Raw genomic sequence first — 27,441 nt, forward strand, 5'->3', positions numbered from 1 at the left:
AAAAGGAAAAGTATATAAGGGATTTGTAATTTCAATTTTACTTATTTTCTCTGCACAGTTTGGGTTGGCAGTGTGTGTCTCTGAGAAAATCGGAAGGGATGGGCACCGCTTCATATTTTTCATTTCCGCTTCTGATTGGAAAGCCCGTTTCTCGTTCAACGCTTCTTCACCCAAAACCGCGTTTGGTAGTGGCGTCTTCTTCAGAGAGCGGTCCCGCTTCTTCAGCAACAAAATTACTCACTTTTCTCGGCAAAGGTGGCTCTGGAAAAACCACTGCCGCTATCTTCGCCGCTCAGGTGCCAATTTCGTTTTCAACTACAATCAAAAGTAAAAATTTGTCTCATTTTCTCAATTTTGTTTTTCCCATTAACCTTAAGAGAGAGAGAGAGAGTTGATTTTTTCTGCTCTACTTAAAACTTTCACATCTTTCATATTGAAGTTGATATTTGATTGATTGCTATTTCAAGGTGCTTATGTACTTGTATTTATGAAATTCTCAGCCCAGAAATTGAAAAAAAGAAGATGAGCCCTAGTGTTTGGAAGAGTGTCTATGAAGAACCCAACTTAAGTGCTTATTCAATAAAATATTTTACATGATGGTTTATTCTATGAATTTGACTATGAAACTTGGAATATGAACTTAATCACTATCATTTTAATAAGAAAAATGTTACTTGAGCAGCCAAGAGTAGACACGGAAAGGTGTCCCTTTATATTTTATGGTGTATTTTTGGGATGCATGTACATAGAAAAGATAAAAGATCTGTAAGAGATAAAAATAAGTGTATACGGTGTCAATTTTTAATGGTTTAAACTTAAATAACGTAACTGTTTTAATAAACTTATTTCTGAAGCTTAGAAAAGTAAGTTCTTTATAGAGGCAAATTTATGATATAAGTTCTCAATTTTAAAAGCTTATTGAATAACTGATTCATTAAGCTGTTTGAGTGTGTACCCTTAGATTTTGGATCAAATGAGCATGCTAGAGACAATCAAGTCTTATCTCACTAGGTGAAGTTAACTACATAGATTATATGATGTTTTTGAGTTTGGTAGAAAACCAAATTCTCAGAGATATTATTTATCATTACCTTTTAATTATTTTTGAAAAATAAGAAATAAAGTGGAAACTAGGTGATATTATTGTAATTATTTGTAAAAACTGGAAAGTAGTGTTTTCTTAAACTAAACATGCCCATCATTATTTTCTTTTCTCATTGAGAATTGCAGATTCTTTCTTTTACCACAAATATTTACTCATAAAAGTCAATCATCCAAGTTCAACAGTGGAAAAGAAATTAATCTCTCCTCTTTTTTATTTTTCATTTCACGTGCCTTTTATTTCAGCATTATGCAATGGCTGGATTGAACACATGTTTAGTGATACATAACCAAGACACCACTGCTGACTATCTCCTCAACTGTAAGATTGGAACTTCCCATGTCGAATGCAGCAAGAACCTTTCAGCTGTTAGGTTGGAAACAACCAAAGTGTGTGTTACTGTTTCCTTTTCCTCTCTCTATACAAATAATCTTTGTATACTTTTGGTTGGTGTCTGAGGAATTTGAGTATTGCTCTATAATTGCAGATGCTTCTTGAACCTCTAAAACTTCTGAAGCAAGCAGATGCCCAACTTAATATGACACAAGGCACACTTGGAGGGGTGGGTACGTAATATGTTTTCAATATCATATTCCATCTATATTTATGATGGACATACATTCCCTTGATCTAGTTTTTAAAGTGGAGCTCTGTCATCCTCCTTTTTCTGTCATATGATAGATTGTTGGAGAAGAGCTTGGTGTTCTGCCTGGGATGGATTCAATCTTTTTGGTACTTGCACTTGAGAGGCTTGTAGGATTTTTGGGGATTGCAGCCTCAAAGAATCAACGAGATAAATTTGACATAATAATATATGATGGTATCAGCAGTGAGGAAACCCTGCGAATCATAGGTGGAAGCAGTAAAGCAAGGTTTTGGAATTACTACTCTCTCACACTCACATGCACACCCTCATCAATATCTTTGATTTGATGTTGTGATTTTGTAGATTGTACTTGAAATATCTTCGCACCTTGGCTGAGAAAACTGAACTTGGGAGATTGGCTGCTCCTTCACTCCTGACACTTGTGGATGAGGCCATGAAAATAAGTAGCAACAAATCTTATTTCAATGGGAGAATGAGTTCAGAAATATGGGACACTTTGGATCAAATGCTGGAGGTAAGAGAAAACGTCATATAACATAATCGATTAATCTAATCATATGATAGAAACTAGGTATCTTATTAAGAAGAATTAGGGATGAACCCCAATTACAAGGATAGAACATTACAGTTCTTTGAGGGATTGCTCCTCCCAAGCCAAAGGCCCTAACTCTCACAACTGATAAGATCCCTCCTCAAACCCTTCTACTTATTCAAAGGCATCATGCCGAATTAACTTAGTCAAGCTAACTAACTAACCAAGGTATCATAACTAACTACTAATGGTTAACTAACATATTGTTACTACTAACATGGGTTACCTAACATCATACCTTAACACAAAACTGTAAATTTGTTTTTGATCATGTGTTGCCAGAAAGGATCTTCTGCCTTCTCAAACCCAAAGAGGTTTGGTTGCTTCCTTGTGATGGATCCGAACAATCCAACATCAGTTAATTCAGCATTACGATATTGGGGATGTACAATTCAGGCTGGTGCTCAGGTTTCTGGTGCTTTTGGAATCACCTCACAGCAACAAAATCTTGAATCATTGGAAAGGGCAAAAAAAGATCTTACTCCCTTGCCATCTGCTTTCATTTCAAGTTTGTCAATGAATAAAACTATAGATTGGAGCAGAATTCTACTGGACACCATCAATGAAGGTGCTAGACATCTTCTTACTTTGCAGTCAAGTCAATGCAGTGATATGACGTCATCGGTTAAATTTGATATAAAAGGAAAATCCGTTACTCTCTTCATGCCTGGTTTTGACAAATCAGAAATCAAGCTATACCAAGTATGCAATATCTTTTTGCTCATATATTTTATAATTATTTTTCAACCGTGATTTTTATGTCTCTCTTTCAAAGAATCTAAGAGAAATAAGATTAATATTATACTTTGTCATAAAAATTATATCAAATACAGTTAGGTTTCAAGTCATCATTATGCACTCAATTTTTTTTTTCTTTCAAAAACATTGACTGTGAAGATGATGGAAAGAGTATATTGTTATTCATGAAAGTGTAGGTCAACTTCCTGGTAGATAAATTATGAAACTGGCAAAATATGTGATGCAATTGCTTCTTGAGCTGTGCACATTTCATTAAACTATTTTTTTTTTTACATTTTTTGGTGGAACTAGATGGCTTGAATTTTATGGTTGAATTGGATATTTGTTTTATGTGTCGTTGGGAGTTTTATTGTGCTTTCCTTTCTATCACAAATTCTGCTCTTTCCTACATGATGCAAGTTTGTGCAGTTTTTATACGCATAACTGAAATGAGATGTTGATTGCTTTTTCTTTCTCTCCTTTTTATAATAAATGTAGTATAGGGGAGGATCTGAGCTGTTGGTAGAAGCAGGAGACCAAAGACGTGCCATTCCTTTGCCTCCAGAAATTCAAGGAAAGGTTTGCGGAGCCAAATTTGTGGACAGAAGTCTTGTTGTTACATTGCTGTAACCCTATTATTCTTTTGTACTTCTCAGTTTTCACTTTTTATGCCTGCTGATGATTATTAATATTTCGGCAGAGACAATTCTTCTTACACCTCATTTTTGCTTGACTTGCTTTCATCATTGAGAATAAGAATTGCACATTACTGCTGATTATACATCTTATATATATATATATATATGGAGAATGCCTGTTCTGGTCTATGATGGTGTCAGAAATGTGTATCTTGTCCATATCTCCTTTGAAATTACATCTATAGTTATTGGCATCCAACTGTCTGATCAAAATAATCTCGTACAGTTCGTTGAGTTGCTACTAAGATGGTTAGCATTTAATGCAGTTATTGAACACTGTTGAGTTGAATTTCTTGTTCCAGGGAAGAACATAAAAGTAGGCAGAGGTAGGATCATCTTGGAGTTCAAAGTTTACAATATGATTCTTGTATCATTGTATAGCATCCAGTATGTATAGGCTATGCAAATTGAAGCAAAATGAAATATACAGCTGAAAAGGCAACATATATATTAGAGAAGCAACTACAAAGGGGGAAAAAAAACAAAGAAAAGAAAAAACTTCTGATGGATTTCCTATGTCTCCGGTTTATTATTATCTTCACCAGTTTGAGAGGTTTGGATGCGGCTCCTTAGATCTTCAAAAGCCTTCATGCTCTCTGCATCAAAGCCTCCTGCAAACTGAATATTGTTCCGCACCATCATTAGTGTGTATTATTGTATTTCACAAATTTCCATATTACAATTTTTCACAAGTATCCATATTAAATAGTAATTTCTTACAACTATCCAATTTAATATATGATAAATGATACGTGTGTTATTTTAGTACTCAAAAGTTTACGTTTACAAATTGATCCTTCAAGTTATTCACTAGGTTCATCTCTTTAGACTCTATAAACCAAAACTTTTGCAGATCAAAACAAATCGATAACATCCAGTAATAACCAACTGTATATTCATTTGTTTTTAACCATGAATAATAAGGTTTTGGGCTTTAAAGATTCAATATAGTTTTCAACCTTAAGAATGGGTTGGAAACATTGCATTAAAATTTTCCTACCTCATCTAACCAAGTTTACCAATAAAAATATGCTTATGACTTCAATGAAAGGGGTCTAGAAGAATGATGCATGTCATCAGCACAAGCAAATTAAACAAGTGGCCAAAATTTACCTGATGGACTCGGAAAGCAAAACGCACGCCTTGCAGAATCAAAAACTCTCTATTTGGTTCTTTCTCAGGACCAGATAATGTATCAAGTTCAGATGCAACACGTTTCATATACTTTTTTGCTAGTTGTACAGAAGAAAGCTTTATCTGCAATGGGAGAGTTACAACAAGGTGACCATGTGAGCTACATCATTTATGTAAGCTTATAAAGACAGCAACTCCAAGGCATAAACATGTGACTGTATTGAAAACCTCTTCATAAGGACCTATTCACATTGATACAACCTTACCTTAATGGATACATTATTTTTGACAATTTTTTTTCCCTCAAATGGGTATAGCATACTGGTAATATCACCCTGAGATTTATAATTGCATGCTCAACACTCATTGAAAGAAACCACAACTATTAAAAGTGGAAATTGATTCTCTCATGTTGAATTTTCACACGACCTTGTCATGTAAAAATTGTATCTATCCCTCTATAAATATTCACAAATTTTAGTAAGGTCTCGCCTGTGAAAATTCAACATAAGAGGATTCATTTTTTCATGAACAATCTCTTGAGTGAACTATACACATTGGTTCTATAGTCTTTACGCTTACTTTGCCTACAACTCCTGAATCCAATAGCCAGTTTACTGGGATTCCAAATTCCCTGTATCGTGAAATAGCCATATCTCTTGTCCGCAATAATGCATACACGCTTTGCTCCACTCTGGGAACAAAAACACAACAGGAATGAAGATATGAGTTGATAAAAATAATTCATAAAAATAGTTCTTAGTGTAGCTATAGAGAATTGTAAGAAACATTCACGCAGACAAAAGATTCTTATAAAATGAGTATGTGTCATGTTCAGCATTTATGTGACTTGAAAATTCTGAATCTACTGCCTTAAATTATATATGAGAACAGATTTATCATAAGGATTATTTTGTTAAGCTCTCAACTAGATATCCAGTAATGTATTCATGATAAATAAATCTATAGAAGAAAAAGATGCATACTTTTCAAGCAATGAATACATTTTCTTCAGAGCATCTTCACATGGGAGTTTGGGATCATCAATGAAAGTGGAGACTTTGTTCTCCAATTTCATCAGATCGTGATATTCAAAAGCTGCCTCCCTTAGGGCATCTGCTTTCCCTTCAGGCCAATCAAAGTGCTTGAGGACGGCTCGTTCATCAACCTTTCATAAGGAATAAAATGTGATGAATAAATATGCAATGGTCACTAGATATAAAGATACAAAATAAAGAGGTTTTCCATGAAGGAATGATTTAAATTTTAAGAGAGCAAGAAAGGAACTGACTTCCATGCTTTCTCACAAAATCTACACCAAGTATAAAATAGTTTTAGAAGCATGATTTTCCCTGATAAATATGTAATGATGTCTAACTGCATACCAAGAAAGAAAGTTCCTCATCTAGCCAGTTCACAAAGGCCACCAAATCATTAATATCTGTGAAGGAGGCTGCTCGAACTTCATTTGCCAAGGACATAACAAAATCACCTTGAGTTTCTACATCAGCTTTCACCTAAATGTTTCACAAAGAGATATTTTTCAAAAATATGTTATGTTGTGACATAGGTGCCTTAATGAGAAAAATAATAAAACTAGAGATGGAAACTTGATATATACAGCTAAGAGGAATGATGATCTATTCTCAATTTCTCCAATCATGTTGCTCCTGGCATCGGATGCATTACTTGTAGAAGAAACTAAAAGTGAAGTATCCTTCTTTGCCTCCCTTTTCATCAATGTTTGATAAAATTCAACTAGCTGTGGAGCTCGGTGAACTTTGTCACCATCCATTGCCCCTCTTGATAGGCTTCCTGGGGGAGGAGGTGCGGGAGGTGGTCCACCTGGTGGCGGTGGTGGAGCACCTGGAGGAGGAGGGGGAACTGGTGGAGCAGATGGTACTCCATTCGAAGGATTTGAATTTGTGCTAACAGCAGCAGTACCAGATGGTTTGGGAGGAGGCCTAGGCACCCTAGTAGGCCTTTTCTCAATGTGAGCAAGCTTCATCTTGCTAATGGTTTGATTTTCATCATTCTTTCCATCATCAGATTGATCATTTGGAGGGCCAGAAACAAATGATTTCTCCTTTATTTGAGTAAGTTTTGGTGGCAAAGATATAGGACTGCCTCTTTCTCCCTTGGTCATATTCAAACCTGAATTGTCACCAAATTTCAGAACTCTTGCTTTCTCTGCCTTTTCTTTAATTTGTTTCTCTCTTGCCAAGGCCAATTTATGGCGATCTTTATATGCAGGATACTTCTCATCCAGAGATCCATCAACTGACTTAGACATCAAATGGAATGAAGAAGCAACAGAATTTAAGGAGGCAGTCGCATTTGGAGTTTCAGGAGAATCAGTAGTTTCCTGATCCCTCTGCCCAAAGGTAGTGATGGCTACACTATCACCAGCATTCCTTAGCATTAAGGTTTCTAGTGGACCCTTATGTTTTACACTCGTGCTCATCCTTCTTGGAGAACCTCCTGAAAGAGATCTAGATGGTGATGAAAGAGCACTAGAATCATCTTTGCTTTTGCCCCATTTCTTCAACTTTTGTATTAGGCCACCTTTCTTGCTAAGACTACTATATTTGCTATTAGAGCTATCAAAAGAAGTATTATCAAAATCTTCACTTCCTGGTGAAGAAGGATGGGAAAAATTGCTATCAAGATCAGTGTCGCCTTGCCCACGTTCTGATCCTGCATATTCTAACATCAGCTGCTTAGCCTTCTCTTGTGATTTCGGGCTAAGAGTCTTGCTGAGATCACGGGCTGATAATTTTCCTGGTGGTGCCTGGTAATTCCTTAGCTCATACCTCAAGCATGCATTAACCCAACGAAGGTACACGAGCTCTTCAACTTCACTGAATCTATTCATCTGCAGTCCTTCCACTTGCTTTAGAAGATCTTCATTTGCATGCCTCAGGTTACTGACATCCTCTTTTGCCTTGGAAACCATTTCACTCTGCAGTTAAAAACAAAGCTTCTTGAAATTAATATCAAATATACAAATACACATCTAAAACATAAATTCACCATTACCATGAAATAAGTAAACACCCTTTATAACATTTTGTCAAGCAGGATTCCAATTAATTTATAAACCTTTGAGCAGTAACTAGAAAACTAAAGAGTGAGACGCTTCAGAATCAATACAATTTGTATAGACTAAATACTATTTGGCAGTTTGTAGTTGATACTCACTGAAGCCATTCTGTGCTTTCAATTGCATTTCTTGGTCACTTAGTACTTAAATATTCTATTGATGGGTAAACAAGGACAACTGAAAAGAGAAGCCAAATCATTGATTTCAAAATTATACTTCTATGTGATTCAAAACAACAAAAGTCCCTGCTGTTTAACTTCAGAGAAATTACTAAAATTTTGTTTCAAGTATATGTTCAACTCAATGATGAAAAGTCTACTCAAGGACTCTGACCTCGGTCATATTAGAGAGCTCCATGACTCTAGATTCAGCAGCATTGAGTTTAACCATTAACTCTCGCTTCTCATGTTGTAATTCTTTGTTTTTTCTCTTAAGTTCCATCACTTCAACCTCTAAGTCGTTCACAGCTTTCAATTTCTTTTCAACTTGAGCATCTCTTCTTGCAGCCTCTTCTTCTTTCACCTGTAGACCAGAAACTTGTTGTTTAAGCAACAACAACTGGGCTTTCGTTTGGTTAGCCTCAAGCTGCATCTGCCTTTGTAGCTCCTTGATCTTGTTTCTAGCCATATCAAGTTCTCTCTTGGATGAACCTCCTTGTGTGAGCTCTTCTTGAAGCTTCTTTCTTTCGGCTTGCAATGAATTAATTGTAATGTTAAGCATATCTATTTCTACAGTCTTAATTTTCAGCTGCCTTTGTATCTCCACAACGTCTGATTCCTGCTCCTTCAAACCATAGTACTCAAGCAATTCTCCTTCAAGCTTCACTTCCCTCTCCTCCAATTCCTTCACAAGCCGTCGCAATCTTTCTAGTTCATTTGCATTGTTCGCCATCTCAATTTCATAAACTTTGTCTTTCTCAGCCTTTTCAGATGATAAAGGAAACTCAATCTCCCCAGATAGAAGATCTTCAAATTCCGGCAGAATATCATCTTCGAAGTCATTAGCTCGATTAATTATGCTGCTAATTAACTTAACCTCCTCTTCCTCCTCTTCCTCCTCCCTCTGCAACACATCAAACAACTTCCCTTTACATTACTGAAATGAAGAGGACACACACACAAATTTTCCAAAGAAATACTCATAACAATGGAAAAGACTGAAACTTGATAAAGCTCAGCTTGATGAACTCACTTCTTTCTTTTTGAGAGCATCAATGACTCTTGTGACGTGCTCCTCTTCTGTGCCCTCATCTTTATATTCTGAACCAAAATGAGAATAAAGTTCAATACTTGATTGAATTAGCCATCAACATGAACCATCTACAATCATATTTAATTTCTTGACAAATGAAACAAATTAAAAAAAATTGACAAAAAAGGATTAGTTAATAAGTACAGGTACCTGGTTTTGAGCTTTTAACATTCAGCTGCTTAACTGTAAAGGCTGCAATTGAAGCAGCAACTACGAGTCCTAACCTGACTATCATGAAGCTTTAGGTGATATAAATCTCCAAACTTTGCATTCATTCAAACATGCAACCAATTTCCAGAACCACCCTCCACCCATTTCCCAGAACCTCCATAACCAATTCCTCAAACCATTAGAGCAGTAGTTAGAAGAGAGAAAGACAGGCACAAAAACTAAGCAAAACCCATGTTAAGAAACTTCACTTGTGCAAAATTCAGTGGTATTTTCCACACAATTGACTTTATCATCTTATCAGGTGCATGAAAGTTTGTGTAAGAAATAACAACAGCCACCAATAACTAGAGGCCAACCATTGTCCAAAGAGATTGATAAGTTAACATTTTGAGTGGGTATAATATATGTTAATATGTCACCACCAAAATTTGCTGAAGAGAATATCAACTGTTAAAACTGGCCAGAGGAGAGGAACAAGATTGATAAGGACCAGTGACAGTAAAATTAGAACAAAGACATGTTCCCCACTGCATTTGTTCCTTTGTTGCTGCTTTGCTCATTCCTTATTTTAAGGTTTAATATGGTAGTTTAAGTGAGATGAAAAGAAATGGACCGTCTCTTCTCTCCTCTGTTTATTGTGGCAGTTATACGTTGATACGGTTAATATTCAACCAGACTCTTTACTGCTTATGTTCTTATATATATATAGTATTTTTTATTTACTTGTTCATACAAAACTTTAAGATAATATTAATTATTATTCTTTTAAAAATATTCTTTATTTATTTAAAATATTTATACTGTTTGAATAGTTTTAAAAAAAATATATTAATAACAGTACATATAAAAATTAATAATTAATTCATATAAAATGATTAAATTTTTTATGTGTGACTATTTTTTTGTAAACATGTAATAGGAATGAAGATAATATATTTGATCGATCAATTGATTCAAATTTAAATAAAAATAATTTAAAATTATTAATTGTGATTGAGATATATGTCTATTAATTTTATGGTTTTAAAGCAAACAAGCTTTGTATTAATCATCAACATCAATATTAATATTATTACTTTTTATTTATCTATATAGATAGAGAAGATAAAATTCACTTTTATTTGTTTATTATATATTTATTAATACATTGTCAGTATAAAAATTTTAAATACAATATATAAAGTGTTTATATTAAATGAGTAACCAAAAATTAAAAAGAGACTCATAAGAGTATTATTAAATAATTAAACAACAAATATATGTGTAATTTTTAAATAAATGAATAAGAATAAAGGTGATATTTCCTCTCACAGTTTTAAATAAACAAATTATTATTCAATGGGCATCTGAATTTTCAAACCACAGGATTTTGCAATCTATTTTGTCAAGAGGTTATCACTCTTTAACGTCAAGAATCTAAACTAAAGATCACATACATTAAGAGTATCTCTTTAACTTAATTAAATAATAGCGCTCAAATTCAACTAATTCCTAATGGTACATTTATTACATATATATAACCTTTTATCTAAGTGTGTTCTTGGGCCTCCAATTATTTTCTTTCCAAAAGAAAAGGGAAAGAATTCATCAAAAGATGTTTCGGAAAGAAAAAGCTAAATTCTTCTATGATTCTTATTCTTAGCAAAGGACCCAAAAAAGAAAAGAAAAGGCTTTTGATGAAGGAGTTTAAATTTGTGAATGATAGATGCGGTTAAGTAAAGTAAGGGTGAAGTTTAGTTGGTGGACTGAAGCATATGGAAGCTATATGTGTGAGAAAGGCCAAAAGTTAATTGTTAGCCTTTTTGGCATTTCTGAAGAACTTGTTGTCTTAGTGTTATGTTCTAAGGTTACATTCATATCACCCAATTAGGATTCGTGTCTTTGAAGGAAATTTTCAGCCACAGGACCCTTTCCTGCTTTGTTTGGTCACTTATTTTCTTCTCTTCCTACTTAACCAAATTTGTCTCTTTCTTGTCTATTCATCAGAACAAAAGTGTAATATATTGGCAAGAAAATTCTCCAAAGGAATAGATTCTATTATTATTATTATTATAGAAGAAAACTATTAACATTAATTTTTAAATATCTAAAAATGATAAAACATTGCTATTATTATAAAAACATGACAAGCAGAACCATAAACCAAGAGACAGGTGGGCAGATGGATTTATCGCACCACAGTTGGACCTGCCCAGTTGTTTGGTGTCATCCACTTCCCACTTTTATTCATTTAATTGTTCAACGATATAATATTATTTTTATTTCAAAATAATATTATTTATTAAAATTTTTGTTTAATTAAGATTTATTTTAGTAGTAAGTGAATTCTTGCTTTATGACGTATAAAAGAGAATATAAAACATAAAAACAATCCACGTTGATCATTAAAAATAATAAATTGTATTTAAATGATCATGTAATCACTGCTAAACTTTTAATTTTAATTGCGACTTTATAGTTTAAATTTAATATTTTTATAATCTTATAATAAAAACTATTTTTACTAAATATGTTATATATATATATATATATATATATATATATATATATATATATATTGAGAGAGAGAGAGAAGGAGATTAAAATATACCATGTCAAATTTAATAAAATAATAATTATATTTTTTTATCAATATTAATTTTTATTAATCTATTTATTAATTATTGTATCTATAAAAATCATGTTCATAAAATTTTACACACTTTAAGCCTTTATACATATGCTATCTACTAATAATCATTTATTTATAATTTAAATATAAATATATAGTATATCATACATCCAAATACGGGATAAATTATAATTAGTATTTAAATTGTGTGGAGTTTTATAAACTTTAATTATTTTATGTCAAAATTTAAATTCAATAATTAAATTGATAAATTTAATTTTGATAAAAATTATTGACACTTAATGTCATTTAATCCTTATTCGTAAATGTTTGCACACATATGGAAATGTATACAATGAAAGTAAATTTTATTTTTAAAATATGATAACTATTAATATGGACTATATAATTATGCATTAATATTTAAATTTAAAAATTAGTTAAAATTCAGATAGCTATTTAAAACAAGTTATATACCTTTTTTAATTTTAAATAAAATGAATTATTTATATTTATTATTTCCATTCTTCACAATAATAAAGGATTTTTAGTTAAATAATTTTTTTACACGTGCACGACCTTATCTTCTACGTTGTTCTATATTTTGTGTTTCTAGTAAGAAAATATAATAAAATGTTTTATTTATTTTTATGTAATATATGGACAGTTCTAAAATGGAAGGAACAGAGACATACAAGAGATTTTCTGCTATTTTTTGGTAAGAAAGATTTTGCTGATATAAAATACTCTGCTACATTAATTGATTGGGCTCCACTTAGCAAGATGTGGCCAAAATATCATCCAAAACCCGTGTGGCTCGTGAACACAGGCCACAACACAAGGTTGCGTTTCAGTTAACAGCCATTTAGTATAAAGATTCTTACGTACACGATACAAATTGAAAATTCACTTTAAGAAACTATATTTATCCACTTTTCATGCCCAGGTTTGGTCGAAGGTGCAGGAAAGAAGACCTACTTCTGAACTAAGTAAATCGCCGCCAAGTTGAAAATTTTCCCCAACAATTCAGAAATGTTTTATCATGAGGACTAATACGTTTTGCACGCAATCAAAGCACATATACCATGAGGCACACATTTCCTCACATCATAAATGGTATAATCATAATGTAGGAATAGTTAAAGCGAATAAGACCGAGTATAATCAAATAATAACTATCCAAATTCAAAATATGCATAAACGCTTAACATTTCTTATTTCTATCCGGTCAAAGCATTGCAAAATTTAAGAAATTGAACACAATTTAGCCATCAAGGAAAAAACCAAAAACTAAGAAAAACAACACCCGAATAAAATTGGCATTTTGGAATTATTCACTCACTGAGAAAGATTTGCCACCAGTTACAAGCAAGAATGATGACATTTTATCTGAAAGGGAATTTCGTAAAGCTTTCAAAACTGGAAATAGTTAAACAGGATCGACATGCAACTCAAATAGATAAGACAACATTAGCCCTCACCATCCATCTCCCAGAGGGATGGCAAATCTTGGGAGGCCCATGGAAATTCAGCCCACTCAAATGAATCCCATTCCCCTTCGAATCTGTAGTATATACCAAACCAAGGATGAGACTCATCAGCCTCAATCCTTTCCTTTATCCCCAAAAAGAACATAATACCAAACAGAGCATGGTAGCCTAAAGAAATTGTGCTCATATAAATAAAAATATAATAATTTACATTTATAGGATGTGATCCCATTCAAACTTGGTCATCCCATTTCCATCTTCGCCCTACCTCTTCAAGAACAGCTGCCCGTGCTTGGCTTCTTCTTGCCTCATCCTCCACCCAAGATCTGCAACATTTATGCCCTTCATTAGACTCACCCAACTCGAAATACAATCACAATTTCTATCAGGTTCACTTGGGTGAAAGTAATTTTACTGATTTGTACATCAAATCTGTCTACTATGCTTCTAACATAAGAGGATCAACCAAGCACCATTTAGATCATGATGTTAGGGCCCAACTCAAGGACAATAGAACTTCGAAGGTGTATATGCGTGGGAGTAAGAAACAATTTAACTTAACCGCAGTGTAGCAATGCTTGACCGTTGTTAATAAAGTTAAAAAGAAAATCATGGGTCATCCAGCTTGTCAACCACACAAGTTTCTCAAAAGTGAAATTCCCATGGTATGATCATGAATAGAATTGGTCAATTGGAGATAGATTATGCAAGGTAGAGAGGTTGTAGACGGAAGAAAAAGCGAGTAAAAGACAAACAGTCTCCACCTAAATGTCCTCCCAAATACTGACTAGAGGACCATCTATCAATATCAAAATATGAACTGTCTGACAGATGTATCTTTGGGAAATAAATTTCCAAAGATTTAGACGAGTATCCGCCACTTTTACTTGGCATCCTACCATTTTGAATCTAAAGTATACCAAATTAACTTCAGACTACTAGGTGCTGTATTGAATTGACCTTCATAAGACACAGCCGTACCCATTAAGCTAATTTAGTGATGTGTTTTAGCATCAAATTACCAACTCCCAAACCTCCTTGCTCTGTTGGCTTTACAAGCCTCTCAATTTGAAATGTAATTTGAAAAGCCATAAATAAAAATGGATACCTGAGTTGACACTAAATTAAGGAGTATCGAACATAAACAAGGGTAGACATGCCAAAAGAATACTGACAAGTCATAAATTACCTAAGAATCTGAAGAGCTTCTTTCTCAGCTTCCAGTGTGGACTTGGTGTCAAGCATTTCTTCATGCTTGAACTCTAAATACTTCAGCAATTTTTGTACAATATGCCTTTCATCTACATATATAACTCTCTCTGATGCAAGTTTGTCTGATATCTCATCAACTTCTTTTTTCAAGCTAAGTAGCAGCTGCTTCTGACAATCTATCGCTGCCTTTTCTTTTAAATACTCAGCATATATCTTATCTTTATTGATTTTCTCTTCTTCCAAATTGCTTACTTCCTTATGATAAATCTTCTCTACATCAAAACCACGGTTTTTCTCTTCATTAAGCTTCTCATCCCAAAACCTCTCTATGTCTCCTCGGCTAAGCAACTCAGACCTGATCTCTTCCGCCTCTGCTTGTCGGGCTAAATTCTCAGCTTCTATTCTTGACAATTCAGTTGATATCACTTCTTTCATCCGGCCACTTGTCAGAGCCACTGCTGCTTGTGCTTTTGTTGAAGGTTTATTTGGTTGAAATCGCTTGCTCTGTCCTGTAACAGTAAGTTCACAATAGACCCCTCATATGATCACTCTTTGTTGTGGCACTCTAAGAAACGTGGGAATAATCCAAGCCTTCAAATTAAAATAAATAAAAGCCTACTATTCATTGATTGACTCAGCCTATCTGACCATGGTATAAGCATAAAATAGGTACTGAAAATTCTGAGTTTAATTTTGTTTCTCAGTTCATTATGCTCCTACTGTTCTACATTTTGACATCAAACAATCTACACTTATAATGACCAATTGTTCATTTCCATTGCCAGACAAAATACTAAGATAACCTAACTGGAATTTGAGTTTACAATACCTTTTAATGATATGAAATATTTTTTATTTATCATATGTCTAGTACTATTATATTTTTTATTTTTGATATGTATTTGACAAAACAAAATAAACAGCAATGCATAGAGGAAATGTCTGAGAGGTGATACCAAAAACTTTTCTGAGTATACTCCCATCCCCTTCCAACATGTCGACATAAACTGCTGGAGAAGTGATCTCCTTCACATCCATATAACCTGCTTTTTTAATTGATATCTGGACTGTAAAAAGTCAGGTATTAAGAGCTGAAAGAAAAAAGTTGTACATCATGAATATTCAAAACTATGCATGTACATGTCTTTCGAAAACAGCTTACCTGGTCAATTACCCCAGAGAAAAATTCATACTCCAACTGAGCTCTCCAGTCTATTAGATCTTGTCGTGAGATGAATCTGCAGTGCAGATAAATTTCATTCACTAAAATGCTAAAATAAAATTTGGCTGTGAAGCATAGAAGAATGGAACACATATATACCTATCAGGAAAAAAATTTATCTTTACTTGACTGTCAGATCCACCATAATTGGAACTGTTCTTCCAAGATAATTTGCTGGGGATCACACCGGCTTCTGCTAAGACTTTAGCCTCAAATTGAGAAAAAAACATTCAAATTACTGCACATAAGAGAGAAGTTTTTGGGCAGAAGTAAAGTTCCATCAGTTTTACCTTGAATGGATCTAAAGTCTGGGTCATCAGCATTGATATCATCAAATGCAGTAACTACAGATCCACAAAGTGATACTACTGGAGAAATCCTATGTTTAGGACTCCTGGAAACAATGAAATCCATTTTTAGTAGAAGTCCAGTAAAGCAACATGTTTTAGCTCAATCATTTCCTGAGCAAAGTTACATGTATGATGTATCAGAAATTACTAACCTTTCCAAGGATGAATTCAATTTAATTAGCCATCTAGCATACTCTCTTCTGGTACACAGTTCATTAGCTTCCACATGATCTTCAATTATCTACACATATCAGCAAAAACCACAATTTTCAAGCCTACAACGTTACTTACCTAAGGGTACAAAAAATAGCAGATAGTTTCAATGCTACAAAATGGAACATACAAATGCAAGGAAATACACTACAGGAGAAAATTTCATCCAAGCAAGCAGCACAACTTTGAGTACACCATATCATAAACGTAACACTAAATCCAGAAGCTTCAAATTCAAAGAAGCAAACTAAATCAAAATTTATCGTTATCATCAATTATAACTAAATCCAAAAAGCCCAAGCTTATACCATTACCAACCACATATACATTTATCCGGTTCTTTCCCTTGGTTCTTGCATGCTTTATCTTTGGTATATAAACTTAAGCAGCAGCATAACCAAAATCAAAAAATGACTGGAACAGCGTTTACTAATTGCCAGTACATTGAACCAAATAAAGCTGAGAGCCAAGGTTCACATGTCAAACGCTTCCAGGTTTCCTACTAATAGCAATTCGATTATAAAAATACGAAGTAATCTTGCAGTTGCACAGACCATTAACAGTTCAACACAGTGTTGGCAAATACTATTAGTCCCTTTGATTCATAATTAAAAACCATGCTTCTAGAAACAAACCTTCAATGTCTTTAAGACTGACAATGCTTCTTCTTGTGTAGAATCCACAGAAACTGGGATCATAACACGCTCAGGCTTTTCTAAAGCTACTGATATGACAAGAATAAAAGAAAAAAGATTAGCTCATTTCAAGAAGTAATCATATTTATGGGGAAGTAATAGTAATACACAAAACTTGTTTTTAATTTACAAACACCGTTCATATCAGTTCCAAAAGTTAGCCATTGCCAGTCATTTTAGTCCTTGTGTTTATAATTTTATAAATTAAAATAACTGAAACAACGACCTTTCTTCGCTAATTTCATAGGCTTTGCATATTTGTAATTTTAGAAAATAAATTAACAGGAACAAGAAATTTTAAAAATTAATTTTGTGCATAACAAAACTTATCTACAGTTCCTTAGGTACTTTTGATGCTACTATCCAATCAAAACTCGAATTTCAACTACATAAAAGGTCTACGTTAAATGTTAATACAAGCCATCGAAGTAAACTTCTAATTTTAATTAAAAACAACACCAAAAACATAAACAAACACAATGCTTAGCATAAAAATATCAAAATTAAAATTATAAAAAAAAAAGCACAATATTTTTTAACAGTATTTACCGTATTGAACAGTTTCCGTAACGGCAACATTTATGGCCTCTGATGTGGCCTCGGACGGCGTCGACTTGCTCCCACTACTAGAAGCGTCAAACTCCACAGTCTCGTTTGGATCAAGTCGTGTTTCCACGGTACTCCGCAACGGTCTCGCGAATTGAACGTTAAAACCTAAACGCACACACCAAATGCAACAAAATATTCATGACAAGAATGAAAGGCAGAGCAATGAACTTAAACGACGAAGCTACCTTTCCTGGAGGCAGCAAATACAGCAAGCAAAAGAGCGAGCGAAGTGCCGAAGCCCACAACGGCATAGGAAGGAAATGTCGCTGCACAAAACAGAAATTCGACGCATAAAATTACATAACAGGAAGAAGTGGTGCGGTGAGTGAAGCCGAGGGAACTGGGCCTAATGATGATACCTTTGTGGCTGGGTTGGGCCGGGGCGTCGAGAAGGGCCCAACCGCCGAAATCATCGGAGGAGGGAGAAGAGGAGGAGAGGGAAGCGAAGAGGGCGTTGCGGCGAGGAAAGTGGAGAAAGCGACGAAGTGAATGGGAATTGGAGAGTGTGTTTGTGGGGAGTAAGAGGAAGAACGAAGGGGAAGAAGTTGCAGACCACATTCTTCTTCTGATTCTTTTGATGAGTAACGCAATTAGGGTTAAGGCGTTGAAGTTGCGATGGAGGAACGAACAATTGTGGAATTGGAATGAGGGGTGAAAGTGGAATCTAGTACTCTCTACCGTTAACCTTGACAACTGCTATCTACACAACTTTTCACTTTTTGTTCTCTTTCTCTCGTTCTTATTATTCCCTTCTATTATCTATAATTTTCGTTTTTCAGTAACCCATGAAGCTCCATTAAAATAGGAACTAAAACATAAAAATATCATTGTTAATTATAAATATTGTGTTTTAAGAAAAAATTTTAAGACAATTAGGATTCTATTTTATTAGATAAAATAAAAAAGAGAGTTTGGAATGAAAATTTGTTTAAATTAAGAGATACAAATTTTTAATATAATTGTATATATTCTTAGATATGTTTATTTACTAGACTATATCTTGAATCTTGATCAAACTCGCTTATCAACCTACCTATGAATCATTTGTGTTAAAATATTTGACCCATTTTGAAGGGAACAGAGATTCTCTACATTTTTTGCGCTAACTGCACCATACAATTAGTGCATTTTTTGTACTCTGATTTAAGTGAAAATTTCTCACTCAAACAAAAGTGCAAAAATACACTAACTGCAACAAAAACCAAAAGTGGTATAACATTTGAAGTGTTGGTAATGAAGCATGAGGCAGTGTAATGCATTATATTAAGATGAGAAAGTGGTATCTGAGTAGAAAAATTTGGTTTGCAGGGTTTGATACTTAGGGGAAACAGCAACCATAATAACAAAGGCACTAAGGAGGGCAAGAGCGAGGCCTAAACTATTAACCAACATGGACTCAGTGCTGCGTTTGGGTACATTTCTCTTTGTCTGTAAGAATGTTAACTTCTCTAGCAATCCAGTTTCCGCTGTTGCTATTGCCAATGCATAAGTGTAGAGACCAAGAAATACATGCCATGGTAAGATCCTTATCCTCACCCTCCGCATCTCTCCTCGGTGCCAAAAATTCAGGAACCCCATCAACCACTGCATGCACATATATAAATAAAAGGACTCAGATACTGCTTATAAATTCAGTTTCATCAAACTATATTCATAATCATAATGATTTTTCACATTAATGGTGCATTTGGTTACACCGTTTAATTATTTATTTATTCCATTGTATGAAGGCTTACATTATAAATTTTAAGATAAAACTCAAACTTTGATATATTTTTTTTCTCATGTTACTTTATACAGTAAATGTTAAATGAAAAAGTGAATTCATTCTATCTTGAAAACATGAAAAATATTTAATAGCTTCTTTAGTTAGTAATCAAGATGATTTGTAGGCATAACAATTAGGAAGATTTTAGTCATTCAAAATTTATTAGAATAAATTGAAAAGAGTTCGTTTTAAAAAATTATAATAAGGAGAGAAGTACTTGTAGTGGTTGTAAAGGTGGTAATTCCTAATAAGGAATTTGGGATATATTAATTACTAGTGATGAATAATTATCATTATTTTGCATTTATTATCAAAAGTAAAATAAAAGAAATATCTACTATTCTACCTTCCCTATGATTATTTTAAAAATATTTTGTTGTTCTTTAGGCTCCACTTCAGGGCACCTAGGAAATGTAATCCAATTGCAATTCATAATTGCTTGACAACTATGACCGACATGTTTCCAGAACTAAGTTCGTATGTCACCTCTTTCTTAAAAGTATATTCATATCCAATTTTGGATATAATTATAGTATTATTGGATGTCACTATTCGTTGCTTGCACGTTGCGAACTTCAGGGATGATAATTTTATTTGTTTAAATTTATATTACCATGATAAGAATAAGAATTATATTAAAAACGATGATTATTATTGAAGTAATTACATTTAAATAAACGTTGTTCAATTCAAAAAGCAGTCTAAAATTAGAATTGGGTATGTTAAAAACACACATAATTTTAAACTTTTTCGTATGGGACTTACTACGCTAGTTCAAAGAAATAAAAGTACTTGGACGCAACGTGTCTTCCTTTCTTTTGAAAAGAGAGTAGGACCACATTGTCTTCCTCAACCATCCATTATCAAGCACCTATTTAGTGCGAATGACATATCGACATTATTAAATTATGAAAAAATTGTTAAGAAGAATACATGCTGTAAGTGTTTCCACAAACTACAACCCAAGATGTTGGTTAGTTTCTTTGTTTAAATCACTAAAAATTTTGATAATATGCATTATTACTATGATGATATATACAAATTCTAAAAATATATTTTAGAAATATTTGTTTTTATCTTGAAGTGTCTAGTTTCAGACATAGATAAAACATTTTGCAGAGGTTGATACCGAAAAAGTTTTCTTTTATTCTCCATGTTTTTAAAAGAATTCATCCAGTTGAAGAACCCCTAAAAAAGTGTACCAAAGACATTAATTTAGAAAAAAGAAAGTCTCAGACATTATCCAAGATGAAGAAGAATATACCTGAACTCCAAAGAGGGAAACACAAACCAAACCCATCCATGAATGTAGGCTATAGAAATTTGCCACAATACCATCCTTTCCTTGGAATTTTGTCCAAATCCCAAAGATCCCAGAAGCTAGAGCCACCCCTTGAAGACCCAAATGCACCAATTTCTTCAAGCCCCTTGACCCAGGTAACCATCTATGCACCAAAATTGCTACAAAACACCCATAACAAAATAACTAAATAAACTCAATCAATGATCACTATGCATCCCATTTCAAAATCCTCAAGTTAGTACTAGCTAAGCCACCTTCTTTAATTTCAAATGAAAAATAAAATAAAATTAAGTCAAGCTACGCTAAAATACCTTCTCCACTTAAGAGAATAAACCCAATGACCATGAGGAGAGGATGAAGGACCTGAAATTAATTAGAGTATAACTATAAGAAAAAAGAAAGCTCCTTTAGCTACTTGAAAAAGTAGCTAACTTTTATGTGTTTATGTGGAAAGAAAGAAACAAGGGAATGTGTGTATGTATGAATGAATGTACAGCATAGATGAGGTCTTGTTGGGAGAGAGAGGGAGTGAGAAAGCTAGACTTGAAAGCAAGAGGCCAAAAGAGAACAAGCACTGCCACTGCAAGCCCTGAAACTCTTGCAAAGAAAAGCAAAGGTAGAAGTGAGTGAGAGACAGTGGCCATAACAAGTGTGTTGGGTGAGGACTCTACTCTTCCTCTGCCGACAAATCAGCTCTGGATCCACCTTGTTGCTTGTTAGTACCACTGTACTGAAACCAGGGTTAATGTAAATTCTTTCAAATAAAAGTGTTGGAACCTATGATACTGGACCCACTTGAACAGCCATAATTAAGGACGTAATGTTATTATATATATAAGTTGTTAAGTATAACTTTCTTAGAAAAGAGGTATATAAATACGTAAATATAAGTTTGTGTAATAATTTATGGTTTAAATAGTTTGAAAACACAGTTTGATATTTTATTTTATTTTTTGTATTTTCTATTTCCTTTTTCGTTAAAAAGTTTTGAGTAGAGCAATAACCACAAATAATACACACTTCCTATGAAATGGAATAGTTATTTAATATCATGGTAACTAAATGGGTGCTGACATAAAAGTATTTTAATATCATATTACATGTAATATTATGCAAATGCTAATCCCTGTCCTAGGTAGGTTAAGGAATTTAAAATAAAAAATTTTGTTAGAAAATATAATAAATACATTTTTCTTGTGATTTTTAATATAATTTTTAATAAAAACAATTTGCTTTTAATTCCTTAATCAATGTTGTAAGGATCTGGTTAACAAGATCCTTAATATTATACTTTATAAGTGAATCAACATAATATGTGTGAGAGAGAGACCACCACTAAGTACAACATTTTTACGAGAACTATTGAAATAAATTTCTTCCTTTTGGTTAATAAGATTATTCATGGAAAGATTCGATGGTTAAAAGCTCAAGACCAGTTAAAATTATGATGAACACATGGACACTAGCTAATGAAATTGCTAAAAAAAGATATAATAGGTCGAAGGAACAAACAAAGGCCCAAACCAAAAACGTAAAGATAAGACAAAAATGAGCTACTCAACAAAAGCAAAAAGATCTAACCGTAGATTGTAGGTAATCATCTTAGGTTTTGTTCAGTAAAATTTTAAAAACTAAAACCAATTTTTAGTTTTATAATGTTTAGTTTCAAATTCTGTAGTTTTCAATTCTCAAAGTTTATACCAAACTATGAATTCAAACCACACAAATATCATCCTACTTCTCAATTCAAATTCAATTCAAATTTGTTTGGTGATGGAATGATGGTGGGGATAGTGGGCAAAAGGGAGTGGGCAAAAGGGTAAGGCATTTTCTATTTTAGGTAATAGTCCAATCTGAAACATGGCAATAGAAATCTTGCTATGATATAATTGTGAATGAAATGTTCAACTCGAGATGCAACATTACAATAATAATTACAATTACAATTACAATACAAAGCAAAACTTTAGTGAACAAAATTAAGCAACGAATCTTAATGCTTGAGGCTTCAAGATATCCGAGCCTAATAGTTGTTTCTTACATAAGTAAATTTGTACTAAAACGAATTGCGGCATGTGTCATTTCTCATAACCTTTTGCTCGGCTATGTTTTTCTTTCCTCAAATAAAAAAAATGCAATGCACCTTCAATAAGTTGGATTATTCAGTTGTCTAGTGCTTCTGGCTTGAAGTTTCTGAGCTTAAAGTAGACTCTTGTGCTTAAGTACAGATCCAGTCTCCAAACAGAAGATATCATAAGCTAAAATCAAAGTGAATCTTTCTGGTCAAACACCCGTTTTTAGCATGACATGTCTATATGAATGTGAAGCTGTGATTTCATGAGCGGTGAAAGTGGCAAGTGCTGAAACATTCAAACTAATTACACGGTATAAGTATGCCCCTTTTCACTATAATATCTGGTTTTTCAGATTTTTAAACGTGTTATCAAAAAAGTATACAATAAAAATTTATTTAAAAATCACCTGATATCACAAGATCTGATGCACTGATAATATTAAATGCTACAATTTTTTATAAAAACATTAGTATTTATTGTCATATTATTGTATGTCATTTAATCATACGTTATAAAATCAGTTTTATTTTGCAAGTGAAGATCAACAATTTAGCTCACTATGTGGGAGACTTCTGTGCCCATAGAAGACCTGCTGGAAGATATAACTTCTTCTTGTAGAAATCTCATCTCATAACGCATCCAGTTATCCTTGGAGCTTCCAAAATTAACCTCGTAGTTCTTGAAAATAATTTTTCTAGATTGAGTAAAACAACAAAAAAATCTTACCCAGTTGAAGTAACAAGATTACGTGGCTTCATCATAAGCACATTTTGAATTTCTCAAAGCAACTCTTGTGCCAATTACTAAGAAATTTCTGTTGGATTTTTTACTAGAAATCTAGAGTTTTGGGGGATTATAATTGCTACTATCAATTTTTTTGGCTCTACCTAAAATTTTTGTCATTCCCATTCAAATACTTTCTAGGTTCCATGTGGCATTTAGCAGTTTCGCAGGCTGTTTTGGCATAGTATTATACGATTGGAATAGAAAACAAATGAAGATAATTTAATACCCTTTACAATAATGTGTACCAAAAAGGTCAATCTAAGTAATGATTATTTTACAATTACTTTAAAAATTGATAAACTAAAATTCTATTCAAAACATATGAACAGCTAGATAATGACAAGATAAAGCCAGCCTCTTGTCTTTTTAGCATAGCAATTATCAACACCACCATCTGCTATATTATTTATACATGTATATATGTGTATAAGCCTATACAACTTTTAAGTGTCCAACATACAAAAATTTGATACTAGAATTAGAGGAAAGAGGCAGAAAGATGGAATTTTCTTGCAAGGATTTCAGGGTGGGAAAATGTGAGGGAGAAAAAGTTGTAGATGGGGAAACCATGCCCTTGGTGCTAGAATCTCCAGTGCCTAACAAGAGTGACTTGGAATCCATGCTATTGGCTTTGAAGAACAACAGAGATTGGTTTGAGCAAATGATCATCAAGAACAGTGCTGTTTTGTTAAGAGGTTATGATGTCAAGAATGCTGAGGACTTCAATGAAATCATAGAAGCCTTTGAATGGGAAGACATTCGTTATGTTGGACCAGCACCCAGGACACATGTTTACAAAAGGGTATGGACTGCTAATGAAGGACCCCTCTCAGAGTTCATATACTATCACCATGAAATGGTTTTGGTAAGTCAAATTTTTATATATCATATTCATATTAGCACCATGAGATGTCATCTACATAGTTTCTTGATATGATATCAAAATCATCACATTCCAAGGATCAAAGAAACATTTCAAATATGTACTTTCAAACAGTTTTTTCTCACTTCAGTTAATCATATGGAAATTCCAATCCAACAAATCTGAGGTCCTGTTTGATCACAGGGATAACAAGGATAATATTCGAGACCAATATATGCTTTACAGTGAACTTTTCAGGGAATGACTTCCCTTAGTCAATCTGAATATCAATCTGTTTGATCCTTTTGGGGAAACAATCAGATACACAAATAATTGACCAAATAGAAGCAGAGGTCGCGTACGCATGAACTCGCAAGAAAAATTAAAAGAACATGCATATAATTAACTTCACTAAGACAATGTTTGACAATGTTCTCTGCATTTCCTTCTATTCACGATATTAATTTATTGTGTCTATGTCATGTCTTTCGTACGTATGCACACGCAAGTGATGATGTGTGGTGAACGAATCATACTGATTATTTGATATATAAATATTTGGAATGGTATAGTATATGCTACAGCAACATATATCAATATATACTACTAAATTTAGCTTCTTACATCATCTTGCAACTTGCCTGTCTTTCCTAACAATCAAAACTATAATTTTAATGAAAACAAATTACTAGTGAAATTTGACCAATTATTTGGATTTCCGATGGAGTTTAACTTTCCCTATATTTTTAAACATGGGTAACTGAATAATCAGATTAAGGAATATCCAAAGAAAGTGATACTATTTTGTGAGATACCTCCCCCTGAAGGGGGAGAGACCCCTTTTGTTCCAAGCTTCCGGGTGACAGAAAGGATGCTAGAGGAGTTCCCAGAAGAGGTGAAGGAAATGGAGGAGAAGGGGTTGAAGTATTCATTTACAGCTCTTAGTTCTCTGAATAACAACACTTCGATGAGAGGTAGAGGGTGGGAGGATGCATTTGGGACCTCAGATCGTAAAGAAGCGGAGAAGAGGTAATTTTTCCTTCAAATGCCTACACATCATATCCTCTAGCTGTGTACATACATGCATGTTCATTGAAGCTATAAAGTTTATGACACTATTTACTAGTTCATGTCCCCAAATTTTCAATTTAGGAAGTGAAGCTGGAGCTATCTAACTCAAACTGCTTTAATATTTAAGTTGGCCTTTACTTCTGGTGTTTTTTTCTCTATTTTTTCTGATTCTAATATTTTCGTACTTAAATATTCAATAAACAAAGATATACTTAAACAAAAGAAGAATAGTAATGATCAAACAAGAAGGCCAACAACTATAAATAAAAGTGTACTGATGATGTATGTAACTTAAATGTAAGTTTATAATAATAATTTTTTTAATTTTATAAAAAATATATATTTTTAGTTTCATTCCTTCAAATTAGAAAAAAAAAAGAAAATTGAGCATAAGTAATGCAATTGAACAGAATGAGTTTAATTATATTTCATTTTCATTTTACCAATCCATGTAATGGAATAAGATACTACTCCATATTATTACTCTCCATATATATAAACTAGTGAAAGTCTCTTCCATCATTTGTGGCTTGGCTCATTGAACCTTACATGTTTTAATTAAAAAACTGTGGCAGGGCAAAAGCTCTAGGAATGGACATGGAGTGGCTTCCAAATGGAGGGGTGAAGACAATACTTGGACCAAGAGGTCTAACGAAGGTATTTGAAGGAAGGAAAGGAAGAAGAATGTGGTTCAACACAGTAGTAGGCATGTATGGTAAGGAACTTAGCTCTGCCATGATGGCTGATGGAACAGAGATTTCAAAACATGTAGTGAAAAGGTGTGAAGAGATCATTGAAGAAGAGAGCATACAGTTCAAGTGGGAGAAAGGTGATGTTCTCTTCTTTGATAACTATGCTTTGCTTCATGGTAGAAGACCTTCCCTTCCTCCTAGGAAAGTCCTAGTTGCTACATGCAAGTAATCTTAGACTTTTGCATTCAAAACTAAGGCCTTGGAGATAAAGGGTGTTGAGGCTAAAAGCTATGAATAAGTGTGTTATTCACCGATATATATAATAAGGAAAAAGTAATGTACCATCACTTTGTCATATATCCATTACTTTAAAGCCAATTATATGTGAAATGTTGATAAGTGATGTTTGAGTCGTAGAAAAAATTATGTAATTATAATAAACTAGCATGTTTATGTTTTCGGCAATGTAATATATAGCAAATGTAAATTTAGTACAGGGATTGCTCAAACTATGAGCAATTTAAACTACTGTTATTTTCTCTCGTTGACATGACCAAATAGATAATGAACACACAATAACTTTTTAATTAACTAATTTATTAATCGTCATTAAGGTTTAAAAACGTTGAATTTGAATGCCATTGAGAGATTAACCCCCCCTTTCCTATCTCTGGCTATGTAAATGCCATTGAGAGATTATTTGAGCAAACCATAATAAGGGGAAGTGGATTTGGGTGAAAGGGAACTTCTCACACAAACTAAAATGAGCCACTATCATCAATTCAAAGTTTTGTAACCGCTCTTAAGACAAACCATTGCCTTTTGCAATATTAAAAATATTAAATCTCTTTACTGATTCAAAGAAGGTTTTTATATGCAACTGGGTTATTCTCCTTAATAATTACCTGACTAGTTTTTGACAAAATAGTGTGAAGTCCTACTTACATTTTTTTTGAAAAAAATTATGCATATAAATTTTTAGTACTTAGAAATTGTCAGAAATTATATTTAAAACCACTATAAACTGATGCACGTTAAAAGATGAAAAATTAAAGTTAAGTTGAATTTCACATGTATGACTTAAAT

General features: G+C 33.3%; 5 protein-coding genes across 8 annotated transcripts; 2 read left to right on the forward strand and 3 right to left on the reverse strand.

Annotated features, from left to right (window-relative positions):
• Positions 1-42: 42 nt before the first annotated feature.
• On the forward strand, positions 43-3,812 carry LOC113868518 (uncharacterized protein At1g26090, chloroplastic). 2 transcript variants are annotated; one of them, XM_027504165.1, is made up of 7 exons: positions 43-296; positions 1,348-1,491; positions 1,590-1,664; positions 1,784-1,974; positions 2,052-2,223; positions 2,584-3,003; positions 3,538-3,812. In XM_027504165.1, exons 1-7 carry the CDS (start codon positions 99-101, stop codon positions 3,667-3,669), a joined length of 1,332 nt encoding a protein of 443 aa, XP_027359966.1. In that variant the 5' UTR covers positions 43-98; the 3' UTR covers positions 3,670-3,812. The 2 variants fall into 2 exon arrangements, with proteins under 2 accessions (XP_027359966.1, XP_027359967.1); XM_027504166.1 differs by having other exon boundaries at positions 183-327; positions 3,538-3,783.
• A 262-nt stretch (positions 3,813-4,074) lies between these two features.
• Positions 4,075-10,071, reverse strand: LOC113868517 (protein CHUP1, chloroplastic). The gene is made up of 9 exons (XM_027504164.1): positions 9,376-10,071; positions 9,166-9,233; positions 8,308-9,036; positions 6,493-7,833; positions 6,257-6,388; positions 5,858-6,039; positions 5,454-5,565; positions 4,851-4,994; positions 4,075-4,355 (listed from the first exon to the last, which is right to left on the reverse strand). The coding sequence occupies exons 1-9, from the start codon at positions 9,458-9,460 to the stop codon at positions 4,251-4,253; spliced, it is 2,898 nt and encodes a 965-aa protein (XP_027359965.1). The 5' UTR covers positions 9,461-10,071; the 3' UTR covers positions 4,075-4,250.
• A 3,131-nt stretch (positions 10,072-13,202) lies between these two features.
• Positions 13,203-18,487, reverse strand: LOC113868980. 3 transcript variants are annotated; one of them, XM_027505028.1, is made up of 11 exons: positions 18,158-18,487; positions 17,984-18,064; positions 17,739-17,903; positions 17,130-17,218; positions 16,434-16,522; positions 16,222-16,325; positions 16,031-16,133; positions 15,872-15,947; positions 15,666-15,771; positions 14,687-15,218; positions 13,203-13,823 (listed from the first exon to the last, which is right to left on the reverse strand). In XM_027505028.1, the coding sequence occupies exons 1-11, from the start codon at positions 18,354-18,356 to the stop codon at positions 13,730-13,732; spliced, it is 1,638 nt and encodes a 545-aa protein (XP_027360829.1). In that variant the 5' UTR covers positions 18,357-18,487; the 3' UTR covers positions 13,203-13,729. The 3 variants fall into 3 exon arrangements, with proteins under 3 accessions (XP_027360829.1, XP_027360831.1, XP_027360832.1); XM_027505030.1 differs by having other exon boundaries at positions 13,301-13,823; positions 17,130-17,215; XM_027505031.1 differs by having other exon boundaries at positions 13,500-13,823; positions 16,031-16,124.
• A 574-nt stretch (positions 18,488-19,061) lies between these two features.
• On the reverse strand, positions 19,062-21,513 carry LOC113870356 (probable transmembrane ascorbate ferrireductase 4). Its single transcript, XM_027506951.1, has 4 exons — positions 21,364-21,513; positions 21,181-21,232; positions 20,831-21,027; positions 19,062-19,382 (listed from the first exon to the last, which is right to left on the reverse strand). Exons 1-4 carry the CDS (start codon positions 21,511-21,513, stop codon positions 19,062-19,064), a joined length of 720 nt encoding a protein of 239 aa, XP_027362752.1.
• A 2,638-nt stretch (positions 21,514-24,151) lies between these two features.
• Positions 24,152-26,584, forward strand: LOC113869897 (clavaminate synthase-like protein At3g21360). Its single transcript, XM_027506414.1, has 3 exons — positions 24,152-24,595; positions 25,365-25,621; positions 26,239-26,584. Exons 1-3 carry the CDS (start codon positions 24,230-24,232, stop codon positions 26,582-26,584), a joined length of 969 nt encoding a protein of 322 aa, XP_027362215.1. The 5' UTR covers positions 24,152-24,229.
• The last annotated feature ends 857 nt before the right edge of the window (positions 26,585-27,441 follow it).

This window comes from Abrus precatorius, unplaced genomic scaffold, assembly GCF_003935025.1.
Source record: "Abrus precatorius isolate BTA unplaced genomic scaffold, Abrus_2018 Scaffold6, whole genome shotgun sequence".
Lineage (NCBI taxonomy): Eukaryota > Viridiplantae > Streptophyta > Magnoliopsida > Fabales > Fabaceae > Abrus > Abrus precatorius.

What these genes read in the sequence shown, in the direction of transcription:
- LOC113868518 (XM_027504165.1), top strand. Translation starts at nt 99, where the DNA reads ATGGGCACCGCTTCATATTTTTCATTTCCGCTTCTGATTGGAAAGCCC. An exon ending in GGTGGAAGCAGTAAAGCAAG is followed by an intron (nt 1,975 to 2,051) that starts GTTTTGGAATTA and finishes GTGATTTTGTAG; the next exon opens with ATTGTACTTGAAATATCTTC. An exon ending in CAGAAATCAAGCTATACCAA is followed by an intron (nt 3,004 to 3,537) that starts GTATGCAATATC and finishes TAATAAATGTAG; the next exon opens with TATAGGGGAGGATCTGAGCT.
- LOC113868517 (XM_027504164.1), bottom strand. Translation starts at nt 9,460, where the DNA reads ATGATAGTCAGGTTAGGACTCGTAGTTGCTGCTTCAATTGCAGCCTTT. An exon ending in TGTTAAAAGCTCAAAACCAG is followed by an intron (nt 9,234 to 9,375) that starts GTACCTGTACTT and finishes ATTTTGGTTCAG; the next exon opens with AATATAAAGATGAGGGCACA. An exon ending in ATGCTCTCAAAAAGAAAGAA is followed by an intron (nt 9,037 to 9,165) that starts GTGAGTTCATCA and finishes GATGTGTTGCAG; the next exon opens with AGGGAGGAGGAAGAGGAGGA.
- LOC113868980 (XM_027505028.1), bottom strand. Translation starts at nt 18,356, where the DNA reads ATGTGGTCTGCAACTTCTTCCCCTTCGTTCTTCCTCTTACTCCCCACA. An exon ending in AGACTTTAGATCCATTCAAG is followed by an intron (nt 16,134 to 16,221) that starts GTAAAACTGATG and finishes TTGAGGCTAAAG; the next exon opens with TCTTAGCAGAAGCCGGTGTG. An exon ending in GAAGCTCTTCAGATTCTTAG is followed by an intron (nt 13,824 to 14,686) that starts GTAATTTATGAC and finishes TAAATGTTGCAG; the next exon opens with ATCTTGGGTGGAGGATGAGG.
- LOC113870356 (XM_027506951.1), bottom strand. Translation starts at nt 21,513, where the DNA reads ATGGCCACTGTCTCTCACTCACTTCTACCTTTGCTTTTCTTTGCAAGA. An exon ending in TATTCTCTTAAGTGGAGAAG is followed by an intron (nt 21,028 to 21,180) that starts GTATTTTAGCGT and finishes GGTGTTTTGTAG; the next exon opens with CAATTTTGGTGCATAGATGG. An exon ending in TTTCCCTCTTTGGAGTTCAG is followed by an intron (nt 19,383 to 20,830) that starts GTATATTCTTCT and finishes ATGTGCATGCAG; the next exon opens with TGGTTGATGGGGTTCCTGAA.
- LOC113869897 (XM_027506414.1), top strand. Translation starts at nt 24,230, where the DNA reads ATGGAATTTTCTTGCAAGGATTTCAGGGTGGGAAAATGTGAGGGAGAA. An exon ending in ATCACCATGAAATGGTTTTG is followed by an intron (nt 24,596 to 25,364) that starts GTAAGTCAAATT and finishes CTGAATAATCAG; the next exon opens with ATTAAGGAATATCCAAAGAA. An exon ending in CGTAAAGAAGCGGAGAAGAG is followed by an intron (nt 25,622 to 26,238) that starts GTAATTTTTCCT and finishes AAACTGTGGCAG; the next exon opens with GGCAAAAGCTCTAGGAATGG.